Source organism: Dasypus novemcinctus, chromosome 5 (genome assembly GCF_030445035.2).
Source record: "Dasypus novemcinctus isolate mDasNov1 chromosome 5, mDasNov1.1.hap2, whole genome shotgun sequence".
NCBI classification, from domain to species: Eukaryota; Metazoa; Chordata; class Mammalia; order Cingulata; family Dasypodidae; genus Dasypus; species Dasypus novemcinctus.
Genome location: NC_080677.1, coordinates 23,488,471 through 23,514,718, shown reverse-complemented (window position 1 = coordinate 23,514,718; position 26,248 = coordinate 23,488,471). Strand labels below are relative to the sequence as shown.

General features: G+C 35.7%; 1 protein-coding gene across 3 annotated transcripts in view; it reads right to left on the bottom strand.

Moving 5' to 3' along the window:
• Positions 1-26,248, bottom strand: part of HERPUD2 (HERPUD family member 2) — a 56,696-nt gene that overhangs the window by 19,191 nt on the left and 11,257 nt on the right. Inside the window, exons 3-5 of one of the 3 annotated variants that reach the window (XM_004457117.5) lie at positions 19,996-20,073; positions 9,353-9,466; positions 6,903-7,057 (exon numbers count right to left, since the gene is read on the bottom strand). In XM_004457117.5, the coding sequence (XP_004457174.2) occupies positions 6,903-7,057; positions 9,353-9,466; positions 19,996-20,073 (347 nt within the window). The remainder of the gene's footprint in view (positions 1-6,902; positions 7,058-9,352; positions 9,467-19,995; positions 20,074-26,248) is intronic. The other 2 variants (XM_004457118.5, XM_012524640.4) reach the window with 2 other exon arrangements.

Sequence of the window (26,248 nt, the reverse complement as noted above, 5' to 3'; positions counted from 1 at the left end):
GAGTTTTCCAAGTATATGCTTGGTTAAATTTATTTCAAGATACTTCATTATTTTAGATGCTATTATAAATGGAATTTTCTTCATTTCCTCTTCAGATATTTCAAGACGAGTATATACAAACACTACTGACTTGTGTGTGTTGATCTTGTACCCCACCACCTTGCTGAATTCGTATAGAAGTAGCTTTCTTTTGGATTTTTCAGGATTTTGTATATATAAGATCATATCATCTCCAAACAGAGAAATTCTGGTTTCTTCCTTTCCAACTTGGATGCCTATGATTTTCCTTGTCTGATTATTCGGCATAGAACTTTCAGTACACTTTTGAGTGACAGCAGTAGCAGTGATGGCATCCTTGTCTTGTTTCTGATCTTAGAGGGAATGCTTTTGGTCTTTCACCTTTGAGAATGATGTTAGCCATGGGTTTTCATATGTGTCCTTTATCAAGTTGAGGAAGTTTTCTTCTACAGCACATTTTCTAAATATTTTTATCAAAAGGGGTGCTGGATTTTGTCAAATGCTTTCTACATTTGAGATGATCATTTTTCCCCTTTGTTCTATGAATGTGATGTATTACATTAATTTATTTTCCTGGGTTGAACCACCTGTACATACCTGGAATAAATCCCACCCGATCAAGGTGTTGAATGCAGTCTGCTAATATTTTGGTGAGGATTTTTGCATCTATATTCCTAAGGGATATTGGTCTGTGATTTTCTTCTATTCTGGTCTATTTATCTGGCTTTGCTATTAGTTAGGTTGATGTTGCCCTCACAGAATGACCTAGGAATTGTTCCCTCCCCTTTAATATTTCGAAGAGTATGAACAGAATTAGTGTTAACTGTTCTCCCATTTTTTGTAAAATTCACCAGTGAAGCCACCTGGTCCTGGAATTTTCCTTGTTAGGAAGGAAGGTATTTGATGACTGATTCAACCTCTTTACTAGTTATTGCTCTGTTGAGATATTCTTTCTCTTCTTCAGTCCATGTAGGCAGTTTGTCTTCCTAGGAATTGTCCATTTCATCTTGGTTATCTAATTTGTTGGCAATCAGTTATTCACAGTATCCTCTGATAATACTTTTTCTATCTATGGGTTCAGTAGTAACGTCTTCTCATTCATTTCTGAATTTAGTTATTGGCATCCTGTCTCTTTTTCTGGTAGTCAGGCTAAAGGTTTGTTAATTTCCCTGACCTTGTAAAAAGAAAAAAAATTTTGGTTTCATTGATTCTATGTTCCTAATGCTCTATTTCATTTTTTTTCCATTCTAAACTTTATTATTCCTTTCCATATGCTCATTTGAATTTGATTTGCTCTTCCTTTTCCAGATATCCCAGATGTGACGTCAGGTCTCTGATTTGAGATCTTTCTTCTTTTTTAATGTAAGCATTCAGAGCTATCAGTGTCCCTCTCGGCAATGCCTTTGTAGCATCCCATAAGTTTTGGTATGTTGTGTTTTCATTTTCATTTACCTCAACGTATTCCCTAATTTTCCTTGTGATTTCTTCTTTGACCCATTGGTTATTTAAGAATGTGTTGTTTAATTTCCACATATTTGTGAATTTTCTAGTTGTCTCTCTGTTGTTCATTTCTAGCTTCATTCCGTTGTGGTTGGAGAAGATACCACTAACCACTAATTGACTGATTTAACAACTTTTGACTTTACTGAGAGTTGCTTTGTGACCTAACATATAATCCATTGTGGAGAATGATCCATGTGCACTATAGAAGAATGTATTATGCTGCTGTTGGGTAAAGTTTTCTACATATGTTTGTTAGGTCCAATTGGGTTTTTCTGTCATTCAAGTCTTCTGCTTCTTTACTGATCTTCTGTGTGGATATTCTGTCCATTATTGAGAGTGGTGTATTGCAATCTACTACGATTGATATAGCATCATCTCTTTCTCCTTTCAAATCTGTCAATATTTGTTTCATATAATTTGGAGCTCTGCCATTAGGTGCGCGTGTATTTATAATTATGTCTTCTTGTTCAGATGACTCCTTCATCAGTATTTAGTCATCTTCTTTGTCCCTCGTAAGTGTTCTTGACTTAAAATCTACCTTACCTGATAATTATATGGATACTACAGCTTTCTTTGGGTGATTTTTTACATGACATAATTTTCCTTCCTTTCATTTTCAATCTACTTGTGTCTTTGAATTTAAGGTGATTCTCTTATACACAGAATATAGTAGGGTCATGTTTTTTTAAATCCATTCTGCCAGTCTCTGCGTTCTGACTGGAGAGTGAAATCCATTTACATTTAAAATAATTACTAAAAACACAAGATTTTATTCTGCCATTTTGCTGTTTGGTCTTTGTCTTATACCTTTTTTGCCCCTCAATTCTTCTGTTAATGCCTGCTTTAATTTTTTTTTTTTAAGATTTTTAAAAAGTTTATTTCTGTCTTCTCCCCTCGCCCCCCTCCGCACCATACCAGTTGTCTGCTTTCTGTGTCCATTCGCTGTGTGTTCCTCTGTGTCGCTTCTGTTCTTGTCAGCAGCACCAGGAATCTGTGTCTCTTTTTGTTGCGTCATCTTGCTGCGTCAGCTCTCCATGTGTGCGGTCGCCACTCCTGGGCAAGCTGAACTTTCTTTCGTGCTGGGTGGCTCTCCTTTACGGGGCACACTCCTTGCACGTGAGGCTCCCCTACACAGGGGACACCCGTGTGGCACAGCACTCCTTGCGCACATCAGCACTGCACGTGGACCAACTCCACACGGGTCAAGGAGGCCCTGGGTTTGAACTGTGGACCTCCCATGTGGTAGGGAATGCTCTATCCATTGAGCCAAGTCCGCTTCCCTGCTTTCATATTTTGATTGTTTCAATTGTACCACTTTGAGTCTCTTCTCATTTCTTTCTGTATGTATTTTTTGTATAGTTTCTTTGTGATTACTATGGGGCTTAAATTTAGCATCCTAAATCTATATAATAGTCACGTTTGATTTGATATCAGCTTAACTTCAATAGCCTCCAAGTACACTGTTTCTACATCCCTTGGTGTCCACGTTCCTGTTGTACCTGTTACAAATTGTATCTTTATACACTGTATGTCCAAAAACATAGATTTATGATTACTTTTATACATTTGCATTTGAGAACCTGCAAGAGGTCAACAGTGGAATTGCATATCAAAAAAAAAAAAATACTATGCACTAGTACTGGCATTATACTTATTCATGTGGCTACCTTTACTGGAAGTCTCTGTGTCCTTGTGCCTCTTTGATGCAATTTCCTGTGTCCTTGCCTTTCGGTCTGAAGAACTCTCTTTAGCATGTTGACAAACTCCCTCACTTCTTGTTTATATGGGAATATCTTAATCTCCCCCTCATTTTTAAAAGACAATCTCATGAGATATGACAGTCTTGGTTGGCAACTCTTTTCTTTCAGCACTTTGAATATTTGTACCACTGACTTCTTGCCTCTTTGGTTTATGAGGAGATATCATACTTAATGTTATTGCTACTCCTTTGTACGTAACATGTTGCTTTCCCTTTGCAGCTTTCAGATCGCTCTCCTTGTCCTTGGCATTCAACAGTTTGACTATTTTTTTTGTCTGGGCATGGCTCTGTTCAAGTTTATCCTGATTGGGGATTTTGGCCTCTTTAAAGTGCACATTCATTTCTTTTCTGCCCTTATTTCTGTGGCAATTCCTTCTACCACTTTCTCTCTTTCTTCTCCTCTAGTGCTTCCACAATGTGTGTCCCATGGGTCTCTTAGGCTGTGTTTCACGTTTTTTCATTCTCTTTCTTTCTGCTCCTCAGAGTGAATCATTTCAACTATTTTATCTTCAGGTTCACTGAGTCATCTTCTGTACACTTCAATCTGCTGTTAAACTCTCCATGGAATTTTTCCTTTCAGTTACTGTGGTTTTCAACTGCAGTATTTCTGTTTGGTTCCTTTTAAAATTTCTATCCCTTCTTTGAGATTCTCATTTTGTTCATCCATTGTTTACCTGATATCCTTTAGTTCGTGCTCTCTGTTTTCCTTTATCTCCTTTAGCATAATGAGGATCTTTTTTTTGTTTGTTTTTTATAGTCTTCAACCTGTATATCCAATATCTGGACTTGATTAATGGTTGCTGGATTTTTAACTTGTTTCTTTGGAAGGGACATCATTTCCCATTCTTTGTTAGTTTTGTAATCTTTTGCTGCACGTGGCTTGTGTTTTTTTTTTTAAGATTTATTTATTTATTTTCCCCCTTCCCTCCTCCTTCCCCTGCCTTGCTGTTTTTGCTATCTGTATCCATTCGCTGTATGATCTTCTGTATCTATTGTTCTTTTTGTCTTCTCATTTTTTCTCCTCTGGGATTCACCAAGAGTCAATCCTTGGGACCTCTGATGTGGAGAGAGGTTCCCTGTCAGCTGCACCACCTCAATTCCTTGTTTCTGCTATGTTTCACCTTGGCTCTCCCCTTCATCTGTCTTTTGTTGCATCATCCTCTTGCTGCATGACTCACTTGCACCAACACTGGCTCACATGCAGGCACTCAGCTCACCACGCAGGCACTGGCTTACTGTGCAGGCAGGTTTTCTCTTACTCTTTTTCACCAAGAGGCCCCAGGGATCAAACCCAGGTCTTCCAGCATGGGAGGGGGAAGCCTTATCACTTGAGTCACATCCACTTCCCTTGTTTTATTTTAATATTTTTAAGTGTTAACTCTGAGATTTAGTCAATGAGCTGTCTGTATTAAGTTCGTATCCACATATTGATATGACAGATTTTCTTCAGAGTCAGGAGCTAAGAAAACAAATAATTTAGGAAACAAAACAATAACTGTGCCAGTTATTGTTCTAAGCTCTTTACATACATCAACTCTTTTAATCCATGCAACAACTCCATAAGGTAAGTATTATTACCCCATTTTCAGATGAGCAAACTGAAGCAGAGTAGGGAAGAGACTTTCCCAACAGAGTAAGTAGATAAAGCCGGGATTCAAATCCAGACAGGCTAGCTTTAGAATCTGTGCAACCACTATGCAATACTGCCCTTCTGATTTAAAATCAAACATAATTCTTCTCACAGTAGAATCCCTAAATGAAATTCATTATAATTGAAAGGGTTGTTGCTCACCATTTTAATACTCACTTTTGGCAAAAAAAAGAAAAAATGCTATGTCAGAGTTTTCTAATCTGTTTAAGACACTTCTGAGAACCAAATGCCTTTATCGCTCATGTTTATGATTTCCGTAACAGCCTAGTTTAGAGAATGCATTAACCATTCTTGCCAATATACCTACGGTCTTATTGTGAAACCTGCAATCTTACAAGCTTTGTCTTGTTTCTTATAAAATATATTCACTCTGAGTATGAGATGAAAGTCTTACCACCCAGATATAACTACTATTAATATGATATTATATATTCTTCCAGATTTATTTATACACAGAATACTCCCACTAATACCACCAAATAAAATAAAGTAAAATCACTTTCTAAATTGAGAAGAACTGAACTACCATAGACTGGGGAAAAAAAAAAAAAGGAAATTAATCACTTTCTAAAAAATATTTTAAGCTACTATTTCAAAATGAGAACACTACTTTCCACAAATAACAGTTAGTATAATCATTTTCCAAAAACAAAAAGTTTCATAGACATTTTATAAAAGTCTACAATCAGCCTTATCTAAACACTTATTTTGAAAGGAAAGTCTTCACATTCAGGAAATGAGTTAAATGAGTTTTCTTACATTTTGCTATATACTCGGCTTTATATTTCTATATTAAGAATTGAATTAAAAGTTCTAAGTAAAAAGTATCTGAATGTTTGTGCTACCCTGTTTAGCACAGCTGTCGATAGCTATTCCTTAGTTATATCACCTACATTAATCTTTCTGAGTCATAGCCTTTCTACATTTCCAGCCCCCTATCATAGAACTGGGACACTGATATACAACACAAAATAATTATAACTGTCTGTTACTCATGTTTCCTTTACTTCAAAACTAACAAACAGTAGTGCCCCAGTAGAGTATTCTGGTTTCAGATATAACCTGGGTCCAAACCATATTCTTCAAGATCCTATTCTCTGAACATCCTGAAATATGTGCTTTACTTGTGGTTGTCAGCTACATTTCCTCCTGGAACTGCCTAACTCAAGAGGCCTGCTATAATTGCTAAGTATAAGGCAGTCATAGCAACCTACTTGAGATAATTCCTCCACAGTAACTCTCAATACATCAAAGATTCTGAGTAACTATCAACAGTTAGCATACCCTTATCATGATTTTACTCTACCTCAGTTGTTACCTGCCTGGCTAATGAGGAACATCTGTGGAGCTTTCCAAAACCAGATTACTGGGTCCTGTATTCTTCCAAGTACACCTTCAGTCACCCATTCCTCCAGTCCCAAAAGACTAATTGAGTAACTGAATAGATCTATACTGAGACTGAGTTAAAAAAAAAAAAAAGTTAAATTACCTAGATTCTTGCTATACAAAGTGTGGTTCAAGGACTAACAGCATCAGCATTAACTGGGAACTTGCTAGAAATATAGACTCTCAGGACCCACGAGACCTACTGAAGTGGAATCTGCATCTTAATGAGATCCCCAGGTAATGAGAACAAACTTTAAAGATTGAAAGGCAGTGCCTTAGATGATTCTCATGTATGACCAGCTTTCAAAACACTGCTCTAATTCAACCTTCAGTTCTCAAAATATATAATCATGTATATGAAAAATTTTCAAATGTACTTTAATTACTGCAAAAGAGCTAGAATGAAAATCAGGAGTAAGTGATTTTTTGTTTGTTTGTCTTTTGAGGTACTGGGGCCAGGGATTAAACCCAGGACCTTGTATGTGAGAAGCCAATGCTCAACCACTGAGCCACACCAGTTCCCCACGAGTAAGTGATTTTTAAGAGACCTCAATTATGATCCACAGCTACCACAATTCCACTCACCCTTGCATTACATATGGAAACTGATGACTCTGTGCAGGGTCAGTTTGTGCTTGTGCAAGGTTACGTTGCCTCAATCCTTCTGAAGATGAACTGGCACCTATAGTCAAGGTTTCCTGACTGGATGATGGGGTTGTTGATCCTGAATGATCTGGACTCTACAAACAAAAATGTCATTATTTTTCTAGAAGACTTAATTCATTGCAATCATGAGATTATATACATACTATTAACAAGTACTTATGAAATCCCTCTGTAAAATAATGGAATTTTAGAAATTTACTAATTTGAATATTCTACCCAGTATAAAAGATAAATATTTAATTTCTGATGAGACAAAAGACTTCAGAAAAACAAAACTGCTTAATTACACAACAACATTCCATTTCTCAATTGAAAAGGCTGGGCTGTAGAGTATTTACACACGAAAAAATAGCATACTAAATTGTGAGGATTAAATTAATACATGCAAAGCTCCTTTCACAATGTCTAGCATATAGAACATGCTTAATAAATGGTACTTATTACTGTGTCATTTAACCAGCAACTATGTGCCAGGTACTGTATTACATGTTATTGGTAACAAATTGGTTTAAAATAACAAGGAACATGCTAGGAATCAGTCCTAGAATCTGATGTTAACTCTGACATTAACAAAGAGTGTGACCTTAAAGGTTCATATAACCTGAGTCTCAAGCTTTCTTACAGAAATTGAAGTTGAACTAGATTTTAAGTTTCAAATGTACTTTCAGTTCTAAAATTCTATTAGTACACAGACATGACTAACAAATACAGTTTTTCACAAAATGAACAAAATAACCATCAGGGTATTTAAACCTTCATGCTCAAATGATGTCAGTGACTTGAAAACTCAATAGCTTTAAGCAATATAAATCTCTTGAAGACCAACCCAATTTGTTGCTGTTTGAAAAGTTTGTCAAGTGTTTTATGTAAAATTAAAATGCATAATTTTCCATAAATTATAGTTCTCCCACTTTAAAAGCTAGATACAATATAATTTTAAACTCCTGTCAAGTTTGTTAAAATTGTATTTTTACCTCTACTACCTTCCTATTGACAGGATGTCTTTTTGTATATCTACCTTCCTATATCCTGCCATGAGAAAAGCTCCCAAGTACACAAATCTTTCGCAATACTAATTAAAGCTTTCTCTAAGATGTTACTCCAGACAAAATGGATACAAAAATATCTTATAAGAAGTCGATTCTTAGAAACAAACTGAAAAGGCCTCTTTTTGGCAAGATTTCTCATTAAGAAGAGATCATCATAATACGGTGTTAATTCACATAATGAATAGAAGAAAGACCTAGCCATTTGGCAGCACAGCCTAATTACTCTAGAATTAATGATTTCTAATCTTATTAAGTAACTCTTTCATGATTATATTTTTAAGACATTGTCAAATCCCTATGAAATTTCTAAGCCATGAAAAATTAAAGAGGATTCAAAACTTTCCTTTAATTTTTTTCCTTTGTAATTTTATCAGATGCCTTGAAAAATGGAATATATGTACTAATGACATGAAGTCACGGCTGGGGAATCACTAGACAAGTCAAGTCAACAGGTTCTTTCTCAACAAAAATGGAGCAAGATAACTATGCCCAAAGACAACTATGCCACTGAAAGATCTTTCCACTGGTTTTAACCCTTGCCACTCCTCTCCTTGAAGTTTTGGCTAGATTTTTTAGTAAGGAAAGTATACTTTGCAGTAGGAAAGCTCCCTACTAGAAAAATTTATAGCAAACTTCCAGTCATCCCAACCCTCTTCTCTCATCCCCAAAAGTATCATATATAAGCACTTCCAGGAAGTCAAAAATAATGACATAAAAAGGTTAGGGACAATGTCTTTAAAACTTGGAGAGAATGTCTACATTGAGAAGTTCAACCATTAAGAAAAATTTTCTAAAATAATTATAGGCAGATGGGAAATAAGGAGGAAGGGATGAATACCCAAATCTAAATGAGCTAAGTCTATTAAGTAATTTTTCTCATACAGGTAGAATGTACACCCAAATCCTGGATTTCAAAAAACAGAACTCTTGACCAAGCAATTTAAAGAAGATTTAGCTTACTTAGAATTTAAACAATTTAACCCATCTTGAATAAAATACACTAAACTATAAAACACTGAAAATAATCCTTAAACTTCACTAGCCTGAATTTATAGTATATAACCAAATTATAATTTTGTTTCCTGAATAACTATAGATAGCATCTATTACTGATTGGCCAAAGCAGCTAATTATAACAATAGTGAACAGGCTTCAAAGAATAACAATGTATATTGGATCTTAAAAACAAAGTTTAAATATCTAATTCTGGCTGTTTAAAATACAATCTCAAAACTCACAAGCTCCAACTGTTCTGTTTTTTAAAGGTATAAAAAGGATAATCAGAAAACTTCAACGTTTACTTCTCCCAAAACAACTCACAGAATTGCTGCTTGATGCCAATGCTTCATGGCTTTCTCTACTGGTGTTGGATCTTGGAGAACTGGGAGGACTCCGAGAAGTACACACTAGATGAACCATATGATACTCATCCTGCTAAAATTAAAGAAGATTACATTTAAAGGGCAATATCAGAAAATGTACAGTTCAAAGGATCTGTAGCTAAGCTGAAATATTTGACTCATACTTATGTACCTTTTAAGCCATGTTAATAGTAATAAATTGTCATTTGAAGGTATATTTGCCATTTTAATATTTGGAGCCCTTTAGAAGTCAATATTTTCTCCATGCTATGAAAACAATCTAAAAACTGAGTAATTGCTATATTAAAAAAGAATTACCTTGTCTACCAAGCAATCTTAAACCAAACAACACCGTAAATTGTATTAATGCAGTCTATTAATTCAATAGAAAAACATCTACTAGCTTAATATCAAAACTAATCATCACCTTGAAGCTTAGGCCTAAAAACACTGAGTACAAAAATACTTCCACCATAATTTCATTTACCTTAATTTTATCTAGGTGATGTGTCATTTGTTTTTACGTCAAAACTGTTTTATCTTCAATTATACACAGATGTAAAGCATATATTTGGTCTATATTCTATACTTGTGTTTCAACAAATCTAGAACTATAACTGAAATATCCTAAGTAATGATTGGAGTTGGCATTTTAGCTTAGTGACACCATTAATGCACTTATACTTACACATAAAGAACAACCAACCAAGTAAGATGGAGAAAGGAAACAGATCTTAAGAAGACAGAATGAACGATGAATCAGCAATTTTTAATAAAAAGAGAGAGAGAGAATAAAGAAAAGGTGGCAGTTGACCCAGCCAGCATCTTAAGATGGTCCAGGGTGACCTTACCCCATAGAATCTTTGAACAACTAGCATAAACTGGTAGAGTAACCTTCCTCAAAACACCAGAAAAAGGTTTAGAGACTTACAGTAACTGAGTAAAAGCCAAATCAAGAAAATACACATTTAACATTAGTAGAAACTTGCAGCACCTTTACAGAACCACTTCAGAACTTTCCCAACAGTGTGGAGATCCTAAACTCCAATTATAGGTCTCTGACCCTGCTCTGAGGTACTGCAGTAACTACTATGTGCTAACTAACTCCGGGCACCTGCATTTCTTGATAGGAGGGCTAGACTCTGAAGGAAAGCAGCAGCCAACACAAAACTAATAAGTAAAGACTGAGAAAAGTGGTTTTTTGCATTGGTTTATTTGTTTTGTTATCTCCTGACACTGAAGAAAATATCTGTCACATCAGTATCTGGATACAAACTTAAAGAACAGACAGCTCAGTAACTAAATCCCATAGTTAACACTTAAAAATAATAAAATAGTACCAAGTGCAGCAAAAGATTACAAAACTAACAAAATGGGAAATGATGACCCTTCCAAAGGAACAAGTTAAACATCCAGCAACCATTAATCAAGTCCAGATATTGGATATACAGGTTGAAGACTATAAAAAAAAAAAAAAAAAAAAAAAAAGATCCTCATTATGCTAAAGGAGATAAAGGAAAACAGAGAGCACGAACTAAAGGATATCAGGTAAACAATGGATGAACAAAATGAGAATCTCAAAGAAGGGATAGAAATTTTAAAAGGAACCAAACAGAAATACTGCAGTTGAAAACCACAGTAACTGAAAGGAAAAATTCCATGGAGAGTTTAACAGCAGATTGAAGTGTACAGAAGATGACTCAGTGAACCTGAAGATAAAATAGTTGAAATGATTCACTCTGAGGAGCAGAAAGAAAGAGAATGAAAAAACGTGAAACACAGCCTAAGAGACCCATGGGACACACATTGTGGAAGCACTAGAGGAGAAGAAAGAGAGAAAGTGGTAGAAGGAATTGCCACAGAAATAAGGGCAGAAAAGAAATGAATGTGCACTTTAAAGAGGCCAAAATCCCCAATCAGGATAAACCTGAACAGAGCCATGCCCAGACAAAAAAAATAGTCAAACTGTTGAATGCCAAGGACAAGGAGAGCAATCTGAAAGCTGCAAAGGGAAAGCAACATGTTACGTACAAAGGAGTAGCAATAACATTAAGTATGATATCTCCTCATAAACCAAAGAGGCAAGAAGTCAGTGGTACAAATATTCAAAGTGCTGAAAGAAAAGAGTTGCCAACCAAGACTGTCATATCTCATGAGATTGTCTTTTAAAAATGAGGGGGAGATTAAGATATTCCCATATAAACAAGAAGTGAGGGAGTTTGTCACCATGCTAAAGAGAGTTCTTCAGACCGAAAGGCAAGGACACAGGAAATTGCATCAAAGAGGCACAAGGACACAGAGACTTCCAGTAAAGGTAGCCACATGAATAAGTATAATGCCAGTACTAGTGCATAGTATTTTTTTTTTTTTGATATGCAATTCCACTGTTGACCTCTTGCAGGTTCTCAAATGCAAATGTATAAAAGTAATCATAAATCTATGTTTTTGGACATACAGTGTATAAAGATACAATTTGTAACAAGTACAACAGGAACGTGGACACCAAGGGATGTAGAAACAGTGTACTTGGAGGCTATTGAAGTTAAGCTGATATCAAATCAAACGTGACTATTATATAGATTTAGGATGCTAAATTTAAGCCCCATAGTAATCACAAAGAAACTATACAAAAAATACATACAGAAAGAAATGAGAAGAGACTCAAAGTGGTACAATTGAAACAATCAAAATATGAAAGCAGGGAAGCGGACTTGGCTCAATGGATAGAGCATTCCCTACCACATGGGAGGTCCACAGTTCAAACCCAGGGCCTCCTTGACCCGTGTGGAGTTGGTCCACGTGCAGTGCTGATGTGCGCAAGGAGTGCTGTGCCACACGGGTGTCCCCCGTGTAGGGGAGCCTCACGTGCAAGGAGTGTGCCCCGTAAAGGAGAGCCACCCAGCACGAAAGAAAGTTCAGCTTGCCCAGGAGTGGCGACCGCACACATGGAGAGCTGACGCAGCAAGATGACGCAACAAAAAGAGACACAGATTCCTGGTGCTGCTGACAAGAACAGAAGCGACACAGAGGAACACACAGCGAATGGACACAGAAAGCAGACAACTGGTATGGTGCGGAGGGGGGCGAGGGGAGAAGACAGAAATAAACTTTTTAAAAATCTTAAAAAAAAAAAATTAAAGCAGGCATTAACAGAAGAATTGAGGGGCAAAAAAGGTATAAGACAAAGACCAAACAGCAAAATGGCAGAATAAAATCTTGTGTTTTTAGTAATTATTTTAAATGTAAATGGATTTCACTCTCCAGTCAGAACGCAGAGACTGGCAGAATGGATTTAAAAAAACATGACCCTACTATATTCTGTGTATAAGAGAATCACCTTAAATTCAAAGACACAAGTAGATTGAAAATGAAAGGAAGGAAAATTATGTCATGTAAAAAATCACCCAAAGAAAGCTGTAGTATCCATATAATTATCAGGTAAGGTAGATTTTAAGTCAAGAACACTTATGAGGGACAAAGAAGATGACTAAATACTGATGAAGGAGTCATCTGAACAAGAAGACATAATTATAAATACACGCGCACCTAATGGCAGAGCTCCAAATTATATGAAACAAATATTGACAGATTTGAAAGGAGAAAGAGATGATGCTATATCAATCGTAGTAGATTGCAATACACCACTCTCAATAATGGACAGAATATCCACACAGAAGATCAGTAAAGAAGCAGAAGACTTGAATGACAGAAAAACCCAATTGGACCTAACAAACATATGTAGAAAACTTTACCCAACAGCAGCATAATACATTCTTCTATAGTGCACATGGATCATTCTCCACAATGGATTATATGTTAGGTCACAAAGCAACTCTCAGTAAAGTCAAAAGTTGTTAAATCAGTCAATTAGTGGTTAGTGGTATCTTCTCCAACCACAACGGAATGAAGCTAGAAATGAACAACAGAGAGACAACTAGAAAATTCACAAATATGTGGAAATTAAACAACACATTCTTAAATAACCAATGGGTCAAAGAAGAAATCACAAGGAAAATTAAGGAATACGTTGAGGTAAATGAAAATGAAAACACAACACACCAAAACTTATGGGATGCTACAAAGGCATTGCCGAGAGGGACACTGATAGCTCTGAATGCTTACATTTTAAAAAAGAAGAAAGATCTCAAATCAGAGACCTGACGTCATATCTGGGATATCTGGAAAAGGAAGAGCAAACTCAACCCAAAGCAGCAGAATGAAGGAAATAACAAAGACTAAATGAGAGATAAGTGAAATAGAGATTTTAAAAACAATAGAATCAACAAAGTCAAAGTAGGTTATTTGAAAAGATCAATAAAATCAACAAACCTTTGGTAGTCTGACCAAAAAAAAAAGGAGAAAGGATGCAAATAAGTAAAATCAGGGGTGAAAAGGAGATAGTACTACTGAAAAATGACGTGTGGATACCCCGAACAACTGTTCACAAAGTATACAACTAAGAAGAAATGGGAAAATTCCTAGAATCACACAAACCCACAATTACTCAAGAAAATATAGAAGATTTCCATAGACCAACAATAAGAGATGGAATCTGCCATCAAAAACCTCAAACAGGGAATTGGATGTGGCTCAACTGATAGAGCATCTGCCTACCATATAGGAGGTCCAGGGTTTGAACCCAGGGCCCCCAGGTCCATGTGGTGAGCTGACCCATGCGCAGTGCTGCCGCACGCAAGGAGTGCCATGCCACGCAGGTGTGTCCCCCATGTAGGGGAGTCCCACGCTCAAGGAGTGCACCCCACAAGGAGAGCCACCCTGTGCGAAAAAAGCATAGGCTACTCAGAATGGCACCACACACATGGAAAGCTGACGCAGCAAGATGACACAACAAAAAAGAGACACAGATTCCTGGAGCCACCGAGAATACAAGCAGACACAGAAGAACACATAGCAAATGGACACAAGAGAGCAGACAACAGGGGGAGGAGAGAAATAAATAAAATCTTTTAAAAAAAAAAAAACCTCAAAGAAAGGCCCAGAACCAGATGGTTTCACTGCTGAATTTTATCAAATATTACCAGAAGAATTAACACCAATCTTGCTCAGACTTTTCCAATAAATTGAAGAAGATGAAACATTTACTAATTACTCATTCTATAAAACCAACATCATTCTGACATCAAAGCCACATAAAGATATCACAAAAAAAGATTATAGACCAATAACCCTTATGAATACAGATACAAAAAATCCTCATCAAAATATCAGCAAATTGTCTCAGCAATACTAAAGAATTATCATTATCTAGTGGAATTTATTCCAGGTATGCAAGAGTGGTTCAACATAAGAATATCAATTAATGTAATAAACTACCTTAATAAAATGAAGGGAAAAAACTATATGATGATCTCAACTGATACAGAAAAGGCATTTGACAAAACCCAGATTACTTTCTTAAAAATAGTAATAGAAGGAAACTTCCTAACATGTTAAAGAGCACATATGAAAAAAATCTATTGCTAACATAATCATTTGTGAAAGACTTGGAAGGTATTCCCTCTAAGATCTGGGACTAGACAAGGCTGCCCACTATCACCGCTGTTATTCAACATTGTAGTAGAAGTTCTAGCAATTTGGCAAGGAAAAGAAATAAAAGGCATCCAAATTGGAAAGGAAGAAGTAAAACTCTCATTATCTGCACAGAACACCATCTTATATATATATAGTCCTGAAAAATCTACAACAAAGTTGCTAATAAATAAATGCAGAAAGTGGTGGGGTACAAGATCAACATGCAAAAATTATAGTGTTTCTATACACTAGTAATTAGCACCCAGAGGAAGAAATCAAAGAAAAATTTTCATTTATGATAGCAACTAAAAGCATCAAATATCTTGGAATAAATTTAAACAAGGATTTTAACAGAAAACTATAAATCTTTGCTAAAAGAAATTAAAGAACATTAAATAAATGGAAGGACATTCCATGCTCATGAATTGGAAGACTATATATTGTTAGTCAACTCTACCCAAAATGATTTACAGATTCAATACAATCTGAATCAAAATTCTAACAAGCTATTTTGCAGAAATGGAAAAGCCAATTATCAAATTTATTTGGGGGACGTGGATGTGGCTCAAGTGATTGAGTTTTCACGAACCATACGGAAGGACCTGGGTTCAATCCCTGGGGCCTCCTGGTGAAAAAGAAGAGAAAGCATGCCTGCTTGTGCACTGCTTGCACAAGTGCCCACATGGTGAGCCAATGCCCTGTGCAAGTTAGTCACGCAGTAAGATGCTGACACATCAAAAGAGACACAAAGGGAGAGTCAAGGTCAAGTGCAGCAGAGACCAGGAATTGAGGTGGCACAATAGACAAGAAATCTCTCTCCTCATCAGAGGTCCCCAGGATCGAGTCCTGGTGAATCCTAGAGGAGAAAGACGAGAAGAGAAGACAGAAAGAGAAATACATACAAAAGATCACACAGCTAATGGACATGGTAAAAAGAGGAGCATGGGGGTGGGGAAGAGGGAGGGAAAAGAAATCCTACAATGCAAAAATAAAAAGACAACCCAATTTAAAAATGGGCAAAAGACTTGAATAGACATTTCTCCAAAGAGGATATACAAATAGCTAAAAAAGACATGAAAAGATGCTTAACACCACTAGTTATAAGGAAAATGCAAATCAAAACCACAAGGAGATAGCAATTCACACCTATTAGAAGAGTCACTATTAAAACAGAAAACTGTAAGTGTTGGAGAAGATGTGGATAAACAGGAATACTCATTCATTGGCAATGTAAAATGGTACAGCTACTGTGGAAAGGTAGTTTGGCAGTTCCTCAAGAAGCTAAATATAGAGTTTCCATATGACCCAACAACCCCACTACTAGGTATATATACCCAGAAGAACTGAAAGCAGGGACATGAAAAGTTTTTTACACACTAATGTTCAAGGTGGCATTAATCACAACTGCTGAAACATGAAAGCAACCCAAGAGTCCATTACCTGATGAATGGATAAACAAAATGTGGTATATACACAGGATGGAATATTATTCAACAGTGAAAAGGAATGAAGCCCTGATGCAACAACAATATGTATGATCCTTGAGGACATTATGTTGAGTGAAATAAGCCAGACACAAAAGAACAAATACTGCATGATTTCACTGTTATGAACTAATTATAATAAGCAAACTCATGGAGTTAGAATCTAAAATATAGGTTACCAAGAGAAAGACTAGGGTTAGAGAATGGGGCATTGATGCTTAACTTGTACAGATTTTCTATTTAGGCTGATGGTAAAGGAAGGTTTGGAAATGGATAGTGGTAATGGTTGCACATTATTATCAGTATATTCAACAGCAATGAACTATATTGGTTAATGTAGTTAAAGGAGGAAACTTTAGGATGTATGTATTAGAATAAAAAATAAAAAATAAAATAAAGGACTGTACAACACAGTGAACCCTACTGTAGACAATGAACTATAGTTAATTGTACAAGTTTAAGAATGTTCTTTTATGAATTATAACGAATGTGATACTAATATAAGGTGATAACAGGGTGGTATATGGAAAAATATTTACCTAATGTAAATAGTAGACAATAGATATAACTATTTCATCAATTAAAACAAAGATAACTATTGTTAAAAACAAAGTACAATTATTTTTTAAAAGTGCTATCATCAGTAGCAACAAATGTTTCACACCAATGCAGGGTGCTGGTGGTGGTGGTGTGTATGAGAATACTGTATTTTATGCCTGACTGGTTTGTAAATTCACAACTTCTGTAACAAAAAAAAAGGAATGATTGGGGCAAATTAATGAATTTTATACATTTTATACAGATTTGTAATTGAAATAAATATTTTGTAGTAGTAATGTTTCATTATGAAACTTCACCATTTTATTCTCTCAAAGTGTCTAGACATTCAATATCTAAAAAAAAAGGTGGAGTGGGCAGAAGGATGAGGAAGATGTCGAGTGTGAGAAAGATTAACAAAGCTACTAGAACCTAAGAATTTACCAAATGCCTACCATGAACCTAGATTTTTTTTTAAGAAGGTATTGGGGACTGAACCCAAGAACCTGTATATGGGATACAGGCACTCAACCACTGAGCTACACTCGCTCCCCTAGACTTATTTTTAGTTGTGAGGTAAATACTAGAAAGGATAAGAGTCAGCCCTCTCTTTAAAAAGGCTAATGATTATTAAGAGATCAGACCAGCACATTAGAGCACAATTAGAGATATATATATAAAACAGTCACTTGTACAAAACTGAGAATCACAAACTATTGTTGCCTTAAAAGTTTGGCAAAAGAAGTTAACGGGGGTTAGAATACTGAGGAGAGGCTGCACAGACACAGTAAGATATGAAATAGGCCTGGCAAAGTAGTTTGAAGGCACACCGATTTACAAGACCCACTTAGATGCTGAATAAAAGTTATTAAAAAGCATCCAAGTATAAGATGTTTATCCTTAGAAACCTGGTTTCAAAGGCTATAATAATTAATTCTAATTAATTACTATTAATTAACATTTGGGGGATGTTTCTGTAAACCATTTTATAACTTAACAGGTAAAGCTAACAGCAGCATTTTATTGAAAAGAGTAAAGGCGTACACTAACTTTATCAAAATCATTCAAAGATCTGTTCAAAGTATTCTATATATAAGGAGCAATTTTTATTTATGTCACCTGGGTTTGAACCATTTCTGGCAGAAAAAGCCTTTTAAACAGTATTTATGTGTAGATTCAAACTATTCTTGGATTAAGATAATTATTTATCTGTGTTTCAAAAAGCAGGTAGCAAAAAGGCTTCCAGGCATAAAATGAGGGGCAAAAAATCTGTGAATTCCTTTTTTTTTTTGAGAGAGAGAGAGAGAGGTAATTTATTAGACCACTTTGGCAACGTGAAACTGCATTAATTAAAATGAAATGACAGCAAAAAATCACACTGGCAAAGCTACAATGTTAACTACACAAAAGCAAAATACTGGTAAAAGACTAGCATGCTCTCCACTGCGAACCTTGTCTCCCAACTTTTATCTCCTATTTGTTGTTCTGCTTTCAGTTCAGAGTAGTTCCCCTAAAGTCTCATTTCTGGGGAAACGGACTTTGGCCTGGTGGTTAGGGCGTCCGTCTACCACATGGGAGGTCCGCGGTTCAAACCCCGGGCCTCCTTGACCCGTGTGGAGCTGGCCATGCGCAGTGCTGATGCGCGCAAGGAGTGCCGCCCCACGCAAGGGTGTCCCCCGCGTGGGGGAGCCCCACGCGCAAGGAGTGCGCCCGTGAGGAAAGCCGCCCAGCGTGAAAGAAAGAGCAGCCTGCCCAGGAATGGCGCCGCCCACACTTCCCGTGCGGCTGACGACAACAGAAGCGGACAAAGAAACAAGACGCAGCAAATAGACACCAAGAACAGACAACCGGGGGAGGGGGGGAATTAAATAAATAAATAAATCTTTTAAAAAAAAAAAAAAAAAGTCTCATTTCTGTGTCACAGTATTGTCTCAAATGTTATAACAACCATCAATTGCATCTGAGGGTAGAGTAAGGGTGGAAACTGACTGGGAAGGATAAAAGGGATCTTTCTGGGGTAACTGTAATATTCTATACCTTAATAAAGGTGTGGTTACGTAGGTGTATACATTTGCCAAAAATCAGCAAAATTACACTTAAGATTTGTGCATTTCATTGTGCATAAATTTTACTTCAGAAAAAAAAAACTGGTGTAAGACTTTTGAAACTTTCCTACAGACAACCATAAACAAAGAGGAGACTGATACAGATCTTCTAAACCAGATAATATCCAGAAAAACATTTTTAAGATTTAAGTCAAAGACAAGGCAAAACATAAAAAACTTTCAATTCAATTCTACTATACTCAAAAAACAAAAAGCAGCATTTCAAATGCAGAAAGGTTCTAATAGCAAATTCCACAAATGAATACAAACTAAAAACTGCCATTAAAATAACTATTAGCCAAGCTGTCACAGTGTTCAAAGTTTGCATACTGCAAGTTGAACTGCAATTAGACTCCTAACCCAAGTTACCCATATTAAAACATCAGGGGAGCAGATGGGCTCAAGTGGTTGAGCACCCACCTCTCTCACGGGAGGTCTCTGGTTCAGTTTTCAGTGCCTCCTGGAAAAAAAAAAAACAAGCAAAAAAAAAACCAACTTAGGAAAGCCGATATGGCTCAGTGGTTATATGCCAGCTTCCCACACATGAGGTCCTGGATTTAATCCCCGGCCCCCAGTACCTAAAAAAAAGAAAATCATGCTGTTGGGTCAAAGGAGTATTTAGAGGAGAAATTGGTATCAATGAAAACCCTTACCACTACTCCTGTGCTACTGACAAGTCAATTGTGTGTTCTTGCAAAAGATGACAAATACCTAATGCAAATACATAATCCTTTTTCAGATTTAGTTTTCCAATGGCTATACAAAACTGTTACCTGAACTAATCAGAATCTACCATTCTGTTCTTTACTTTCAAATTTATCTTTAACTACTATGCTACCCAAAAGGGTTGATTTTAAATGGCTAAAAACTGAACTAAAACTTTAGACCGTATCTCCTTTCATACTCTGAATGTATCATTATCAAACAGTGATAGAAAAGCTTACTTTTCTGAGAATGTCTTTCAGCTGCAGATGATCAGGAAGCAGTCTGCCCGAATACACCAATCTCTGATCCTTAGTCAACTAAGAAATGGGACAAAGAGAAGAATTCAACTTTTTCTAATTATAAAAATTGAAGGCTGGGAATAACATGCTTAAATACAGATAAAATAAAACTCTCTTTAGGGCACAAATAAGCAGAAAACTGACATATACTTTAAGAATTTTTGTTTTTCCAAACTCTACTTAAGAACATTTAAGAGCTCAACAAATGGCAGCATATCTATTACAAATATAATAAACAACAGATAATTAACAAAAAATATTTTGGGGAGAGAAAGGTAAATTGGAAGTTTATCTTTTCAGCTATAAGGCATATGACTATCATTAAAAACCTTCAAGGCTATAAATGAGGCCTATTAATATCAATCATGAGATAACATTTCAAGGTTACCAGAGTTATTTTGCATTGTTTTGTATTTTAAAAGTCAGTATTTAAAATTAACACATAAAATTTATTTTCTTCTTAACTAACATCATGCAGAACAATTTACTGACTTTAACTAGAGAACCATTTGGATTTAGTTACAATTTTAGGTAACTACTCTAGTTTTTATTATTCCTGATATTCTCAAGAATATCTTTGTTCATTTTTAAAAATTACAAGACTAAAGAAAAGTCAACTAAGTTTGCATGGAGAGTCAGTTGTCATCTTGATATGCAATCCAGAAAAGGTAATAAGTTCTAGTTGTCTCTGTCATAATTTGTATTTATAATAAGTCTGCTAAGTGCTCAACCTGCTAGCATTAAAATATTTAAAATTACAGCATTTGCATGTATGGTTCAGATTTAAAATATTCTTCTCCAAACAACAACAACAAAAAAACAACAAAAGAAATGGGAGGTAGACGTAACAAGTTATGGCTGTTTCATAACTGAGAAACAGCCAAATGTCCCTTGATTTCTATTGAAACAATTAAATATTATCTATATCAACAATTTTAATATATCAAATCCAAGCCACAACTATAACAATTTTTAGACAGACTATATATTCAACATAGCTACCAAAAAATGGTCTAATATTAAACACAACCAAAATAGAAACATAGAAACTGTCATACTGAGTGAGACCTCTGGTTCAGGGATCCTAGATACCAAAGACCAAGGAAAAGGAATAGTTATGATTCCAAGATACTTAACTGCTAAGCAAAAACCACCCTTCTCCTGGAAACATTTTTCAGTATACCATTCCTAAAATGCTGGTGTACAAATTTCTATGTACAAACAACCAAATATGACTAAAGAGTTTTTCAAATATATATATAACAAGATTTAAAACTTCAGTCAATATATAAATACTGAGTAAGACACTAGATGATAAATTATATAAATGCATGTTAAATACTAAGTAGATAATGACTGATTTCATCCCTAGACAAAATGAATTATCTAATGCCTTATATATTTCCAAATGTACTTAATACTTCATCTAACTACTTAATACTACATACTAACTAAAGTCACAAACTATTTTTTCACCAAAAATTTAATAGATACTTCTATAATTATTAAAGTTATATTACCCTTTTGCATATTTAATTCTTTATAATTTTTGTTTTTACTTTAGTGAAACAACTCTCAAACATATACAAAGTAGAGAGAAGAATATAATGAAGCCCCAGGTTCCAAAAACAAAAGAATTATCAAAATTACCAAAAAGTCAAAAGTACCAAGGTCAGTAGGTTGAGAAACTTTCCAAGAACTCCAAGTATCCAGCTTCAACAATTATCAACATTCTACTATTCTTATTACATCTACCTCCCATTTCTTTTGTTGTTTTTGTGTTGTTGTTGTTTGGAGAAGAATATTTTAAAGCAAATATCATACATCATTTATTTTTATCTGTAATAATTTAGTATATATATTTAAGATAGTTTTTAAAGTAATCACAATGTTATCACATTCAACAAAATAAATAATTATTATGCAATACCATTGCAGTTCAACTTTTCCCTAACCCTAATCCCAACCCTAACCCACTCAAAAATGTCTTTTTACAAATGGTTTGTCTGAATCAGAATCTAAACAAAATTCGCTCACAGAATTGGGTTGTATGTCTTTTAATCTTTAACGGTTTTTAGTCCCTTTTAATATTTTCCATGATATTTGTTAAGGAAACCATGTTGTTTCCTCATAGATTTCCAAGTCTGAATTTGGCTAACTGTATCATCCTGGTATGGTAAACAAATTCCTCTAGTAACCATTTAATGTACTTAGATCTAGAGGGTTGGTTAGATTAAAATGCTTTTTGTTTGATAAAGAGTACTGTATAATAGTGCTGTTTACTTCCTGTTGGATCACACTGTCAGCACAGGTAGATCAGTTGATCTACTTGTAGTGAATTAAGATCAATCAGTGGGTTCAGTTATCTTCAGGTTGATCCATTCCTTATAAAATTCCTCATCAGAAATCTACCTTATGGGAGCAGATATGGCTCAAGCGGTTGAGTGCCTCCTTCCCACAGGGGAGGTCCCAGGTTTGGTTCCCAGTACCTCCTAAAAAAACAACAACAACAAAAAAAAAAAAAAACAACAAACAAAATGAAAAACCAACTCAAGGGAGCCAATATGGCTCAGCAGTTGAGCTGAGCTTCCCACATAAGAGGTCCCGGGTTCAATCCCAGGCCCCAGTACCTAAAAAAATAAATTTCACTGTATTACTAAATCCAATTATCTAGATCCATTCCTTCATTAGGGATGGAAAATTGTTATTTCCTAATTCCATCACTCCTTATGTGTTTATTAGATGTGATTCTTCTAAAAGAACGTTCTCTCTCTCATCAACTATATAGACTGTTACCCAGTCTGTACAGGAAAAGCAGGAAATGCTCAATTCTTTCCTATTATAATTTTCCAACCTTCAAAAGTGACCCATGAGTTTTGTTCTGCTTTTTTAAGTATCATTATAAACTTGTGGAATTTTCTATTTTTTCAATACATTGCCCTTTTTTTTTTTTTTTTGATGCTCAAAATTATACCATCTTTGGTCAGTAGAAGTCCCTTCAAGTTAGCCCTGTGCCATTTTTTTTTAATTAGAGAAGATCTAGATTTACAAAAGAAAAAAAAAATCATGCATAAAATAGAGTTCTCATATACCACCCTATTATTAACACCATGCATTAGTGATAAGAATTTGTTAAAATTTATGAAAGAACATTTTTATAACCCAATCCTTTTTACATACACATAATGTGCCACTCTGTGGAAGTACTACTGTTTATTAATGGATACGCGAGAGTTTCCAGGTTTTTTTATTACAAGATTCTATTTATCTCTCTATTCCCTTACAACATCCTGCAAAGGGGAGACCACTAGTGATCTTGATAAAACAACCTGGTGAAGTGGTAGGGTACAAACTAATTGGAAAGACTTTAAGCCAAAAGGAGAAGAGTATAGATACAGTGAATATATATTAATACAATTTATAACAGAATTATTGTGACTAGTAATGGAAGAAACTGTAGCATTGATGTGGAGAAAGTGGACATGGTAGTTGCTGAAGGCAGGCAGAGGGAAGAAGAGATGTGATGGGGGGACATTTTTGGGACTTGGAGTTGTCCTAAATGATATTGCAAGGGCAGAAGCTGGATATTATATATCCTGCCATAACATACTGAAAGTACTGGGGGAGAGTGTATACTACAATGTAAATTATAATCCATGCAGTGCAGCACTGCTCCCAAATGTATTCACCAAATGCAATGAATGTGCCCCTCCCCCCCCCAAAGAATAAAACTTATAAAAAAAATTTTTGCTAGGGGGAAGGAAGGAAGTAGGGCAAGAGCTAGAAGGAAAGTAGGATTGGGGGTCTATTTTTTTGTTGGCGGGTTAGTTGAAGAACAGAAAAACAACGATTTTTATGCCAATAAGAGTAATCCAGTAGAAAGGAAAAAATGATGATGCAGGACAGAAAATACAGAATTTTGTTCCATCCCTTATCTAAAATAAGGATGGGACCCTGTATGGAGAGGTGGGCTTAACCAATTCATCAAGTAATAGAAGAACATGGCAGAGATATAGTAGGTGTAGAGAAGTTAAGAAATTTGTGGTTGTTCTTACCACCACGTGCCTTGGTTTTCTCATCTGTAAAATGAAAGCAATAACAATATCTATCTCACAGGGCTGGATTTTCACAATAAAAATGCACATAAACTGCTTAGAACAGAGCATAACAAATAATGAGCATTTTGTGAGCATTAGGTACCTGCTCCTCCTCCATCATTCAGGCTCAAGAAAATCTGAAGAGAGATTATGTGAAATTTTTGAAAGGTTATATGAATAACATCAGGCTGTGGGCATTCACTATGTATAACAGCATGATTAAGAAGCTGCTAAAATAGGTTTAGTTAAAGCCGCCGCAAAGGCTATCACATTTATTTTTATTTTTACTGGGGGAGGGGGGTCCTATCACTTTTAACAACTAAAAATTAAAGCCCCAAGTCACATTAGAACAATTTTCAAGTTTCAGTTTAAAATGACAGTTATAAATAACAAAAGCAAATCTTTTAACTAATTTTACTTTCTCTACACAAAGAGAAAAATATATCCATGCTGGTAAAAAGAATTCCATGTCCAAAACATAAGTATTTAACTTCTGATTTTTAGTGACAGGACCTATTGTTTACCAACTACTTTTACATGTAAAAATATATATGTATCTGCTTCTTGCACGGGTAACCTCTATTTTCCACTAAGCTATAAGGGTAATGGAATTAATCAGATACTGTAAGCCAAGTATCACTTATAAAGAGGATGGGAAATAAAATTATGCTGGAACACTCAGTATCTGGGACTACTGATAACACACCTATCAAGAAGGGAAGCGGATGTGGCTCAGGAATCTAAGTTCCCACCTACCACATGGGAGGTCTAGGTTCAGTTCCCAGTGCTTCCTGGAGAAGACGAGCAAGATGGCAAGATGATGTGACAAGATGGCAAGCTGACGCAAGATGATGATGCAACCAAGAGACAGTGAGGAAAAATAATGAGAGACACAACAAAAGTAGGGAGCAGAGGTGGCTCAGGCGATTAGGCACCTCCCTCCCACATGGGAGGGCGCAGGTTTGGTTCCCAGTGCCTTCTCGAAAGAGAAGACTGGCACACAACAAAAGGACACAGCAAATGCAAATAAGGGGTGGGGAGAAATAAATAGATCTTTTAAAAAATAAAGAATATTGACAATTTAACTTAAAAAGTTTTTTTCCCCCCATAATTCATTAGTAGATAGGTTTAAAACAAATCTGTCATAGAAGCAATACAGGGCACTGTCAGTCAAACTGAAACATTACAGACTCCAGAGACCACCTACGCTTAAGAAACCCTGCAATAAAGTAAACCACAGGCAATGAAATATCATGATATCTATAAAGTGATCATCCTGATTAACTATAATGATAATTTTTAAATCAAGATAAAAATATAAAATTAAAGATTTTGATAATTCATAGTCCTAAAATTATGGGTCCCAGTTTGACAAACCCATCCCAATAAACACTGTTTGAAAGCTAACACATAAAACCTTTTTAACCTAAAATACAGCCTAATGAAGTAATTACTACTAGTAGCCCACAGAAAGACTAGTAATCCCTTATCCCCAAATCCAACATTTTTAAAGCCTACGCCCAATGAACAGAAAGACTGGGCAATGGATAAAGAAGTCTCTCAGCAGCAAGAGGAAAAGACCCAATAGCACCTAGCAAAAGGTTCCGACATTTGCAAAGAAAAGGAAAGCAGCAATGACCTTTATTATTTGTACCTCTAGAAAAAGAGATGGAGGTTTAGCAAACCCATCAGGAACCATGTGCACATTTCATTCTTATCACTGGTCATTACTCCTTCAGGGTCCTTTGCTCAATTTTCCATCTTGTGCCCAATTCTAAAAGCCAGGGTTCTTCAGATAAGTTCTATACTTGTCTCTCTATCCCTCTTTCTCCCTCATACCTAGACCCAAATATCCAAAGGTTTAACAGATAGGTATGTGACACCTACAGATGGCCTAGAGGCAACTCAAACATGAAACATCTACAGTGGATCTCAATTCCCATCTCTAAAGTCTTTCCTCCTATTTCTTCCCCTTCTGGTCATGACATGCCATCAACTGTGTACGACAAAAGCCTTGGCATTAACCTTGATTTGTTCTTCTCTCACCTTGTCTCCCATATCTAATCCGTCAGCAAATCCTAAAGACTCTATCTCCA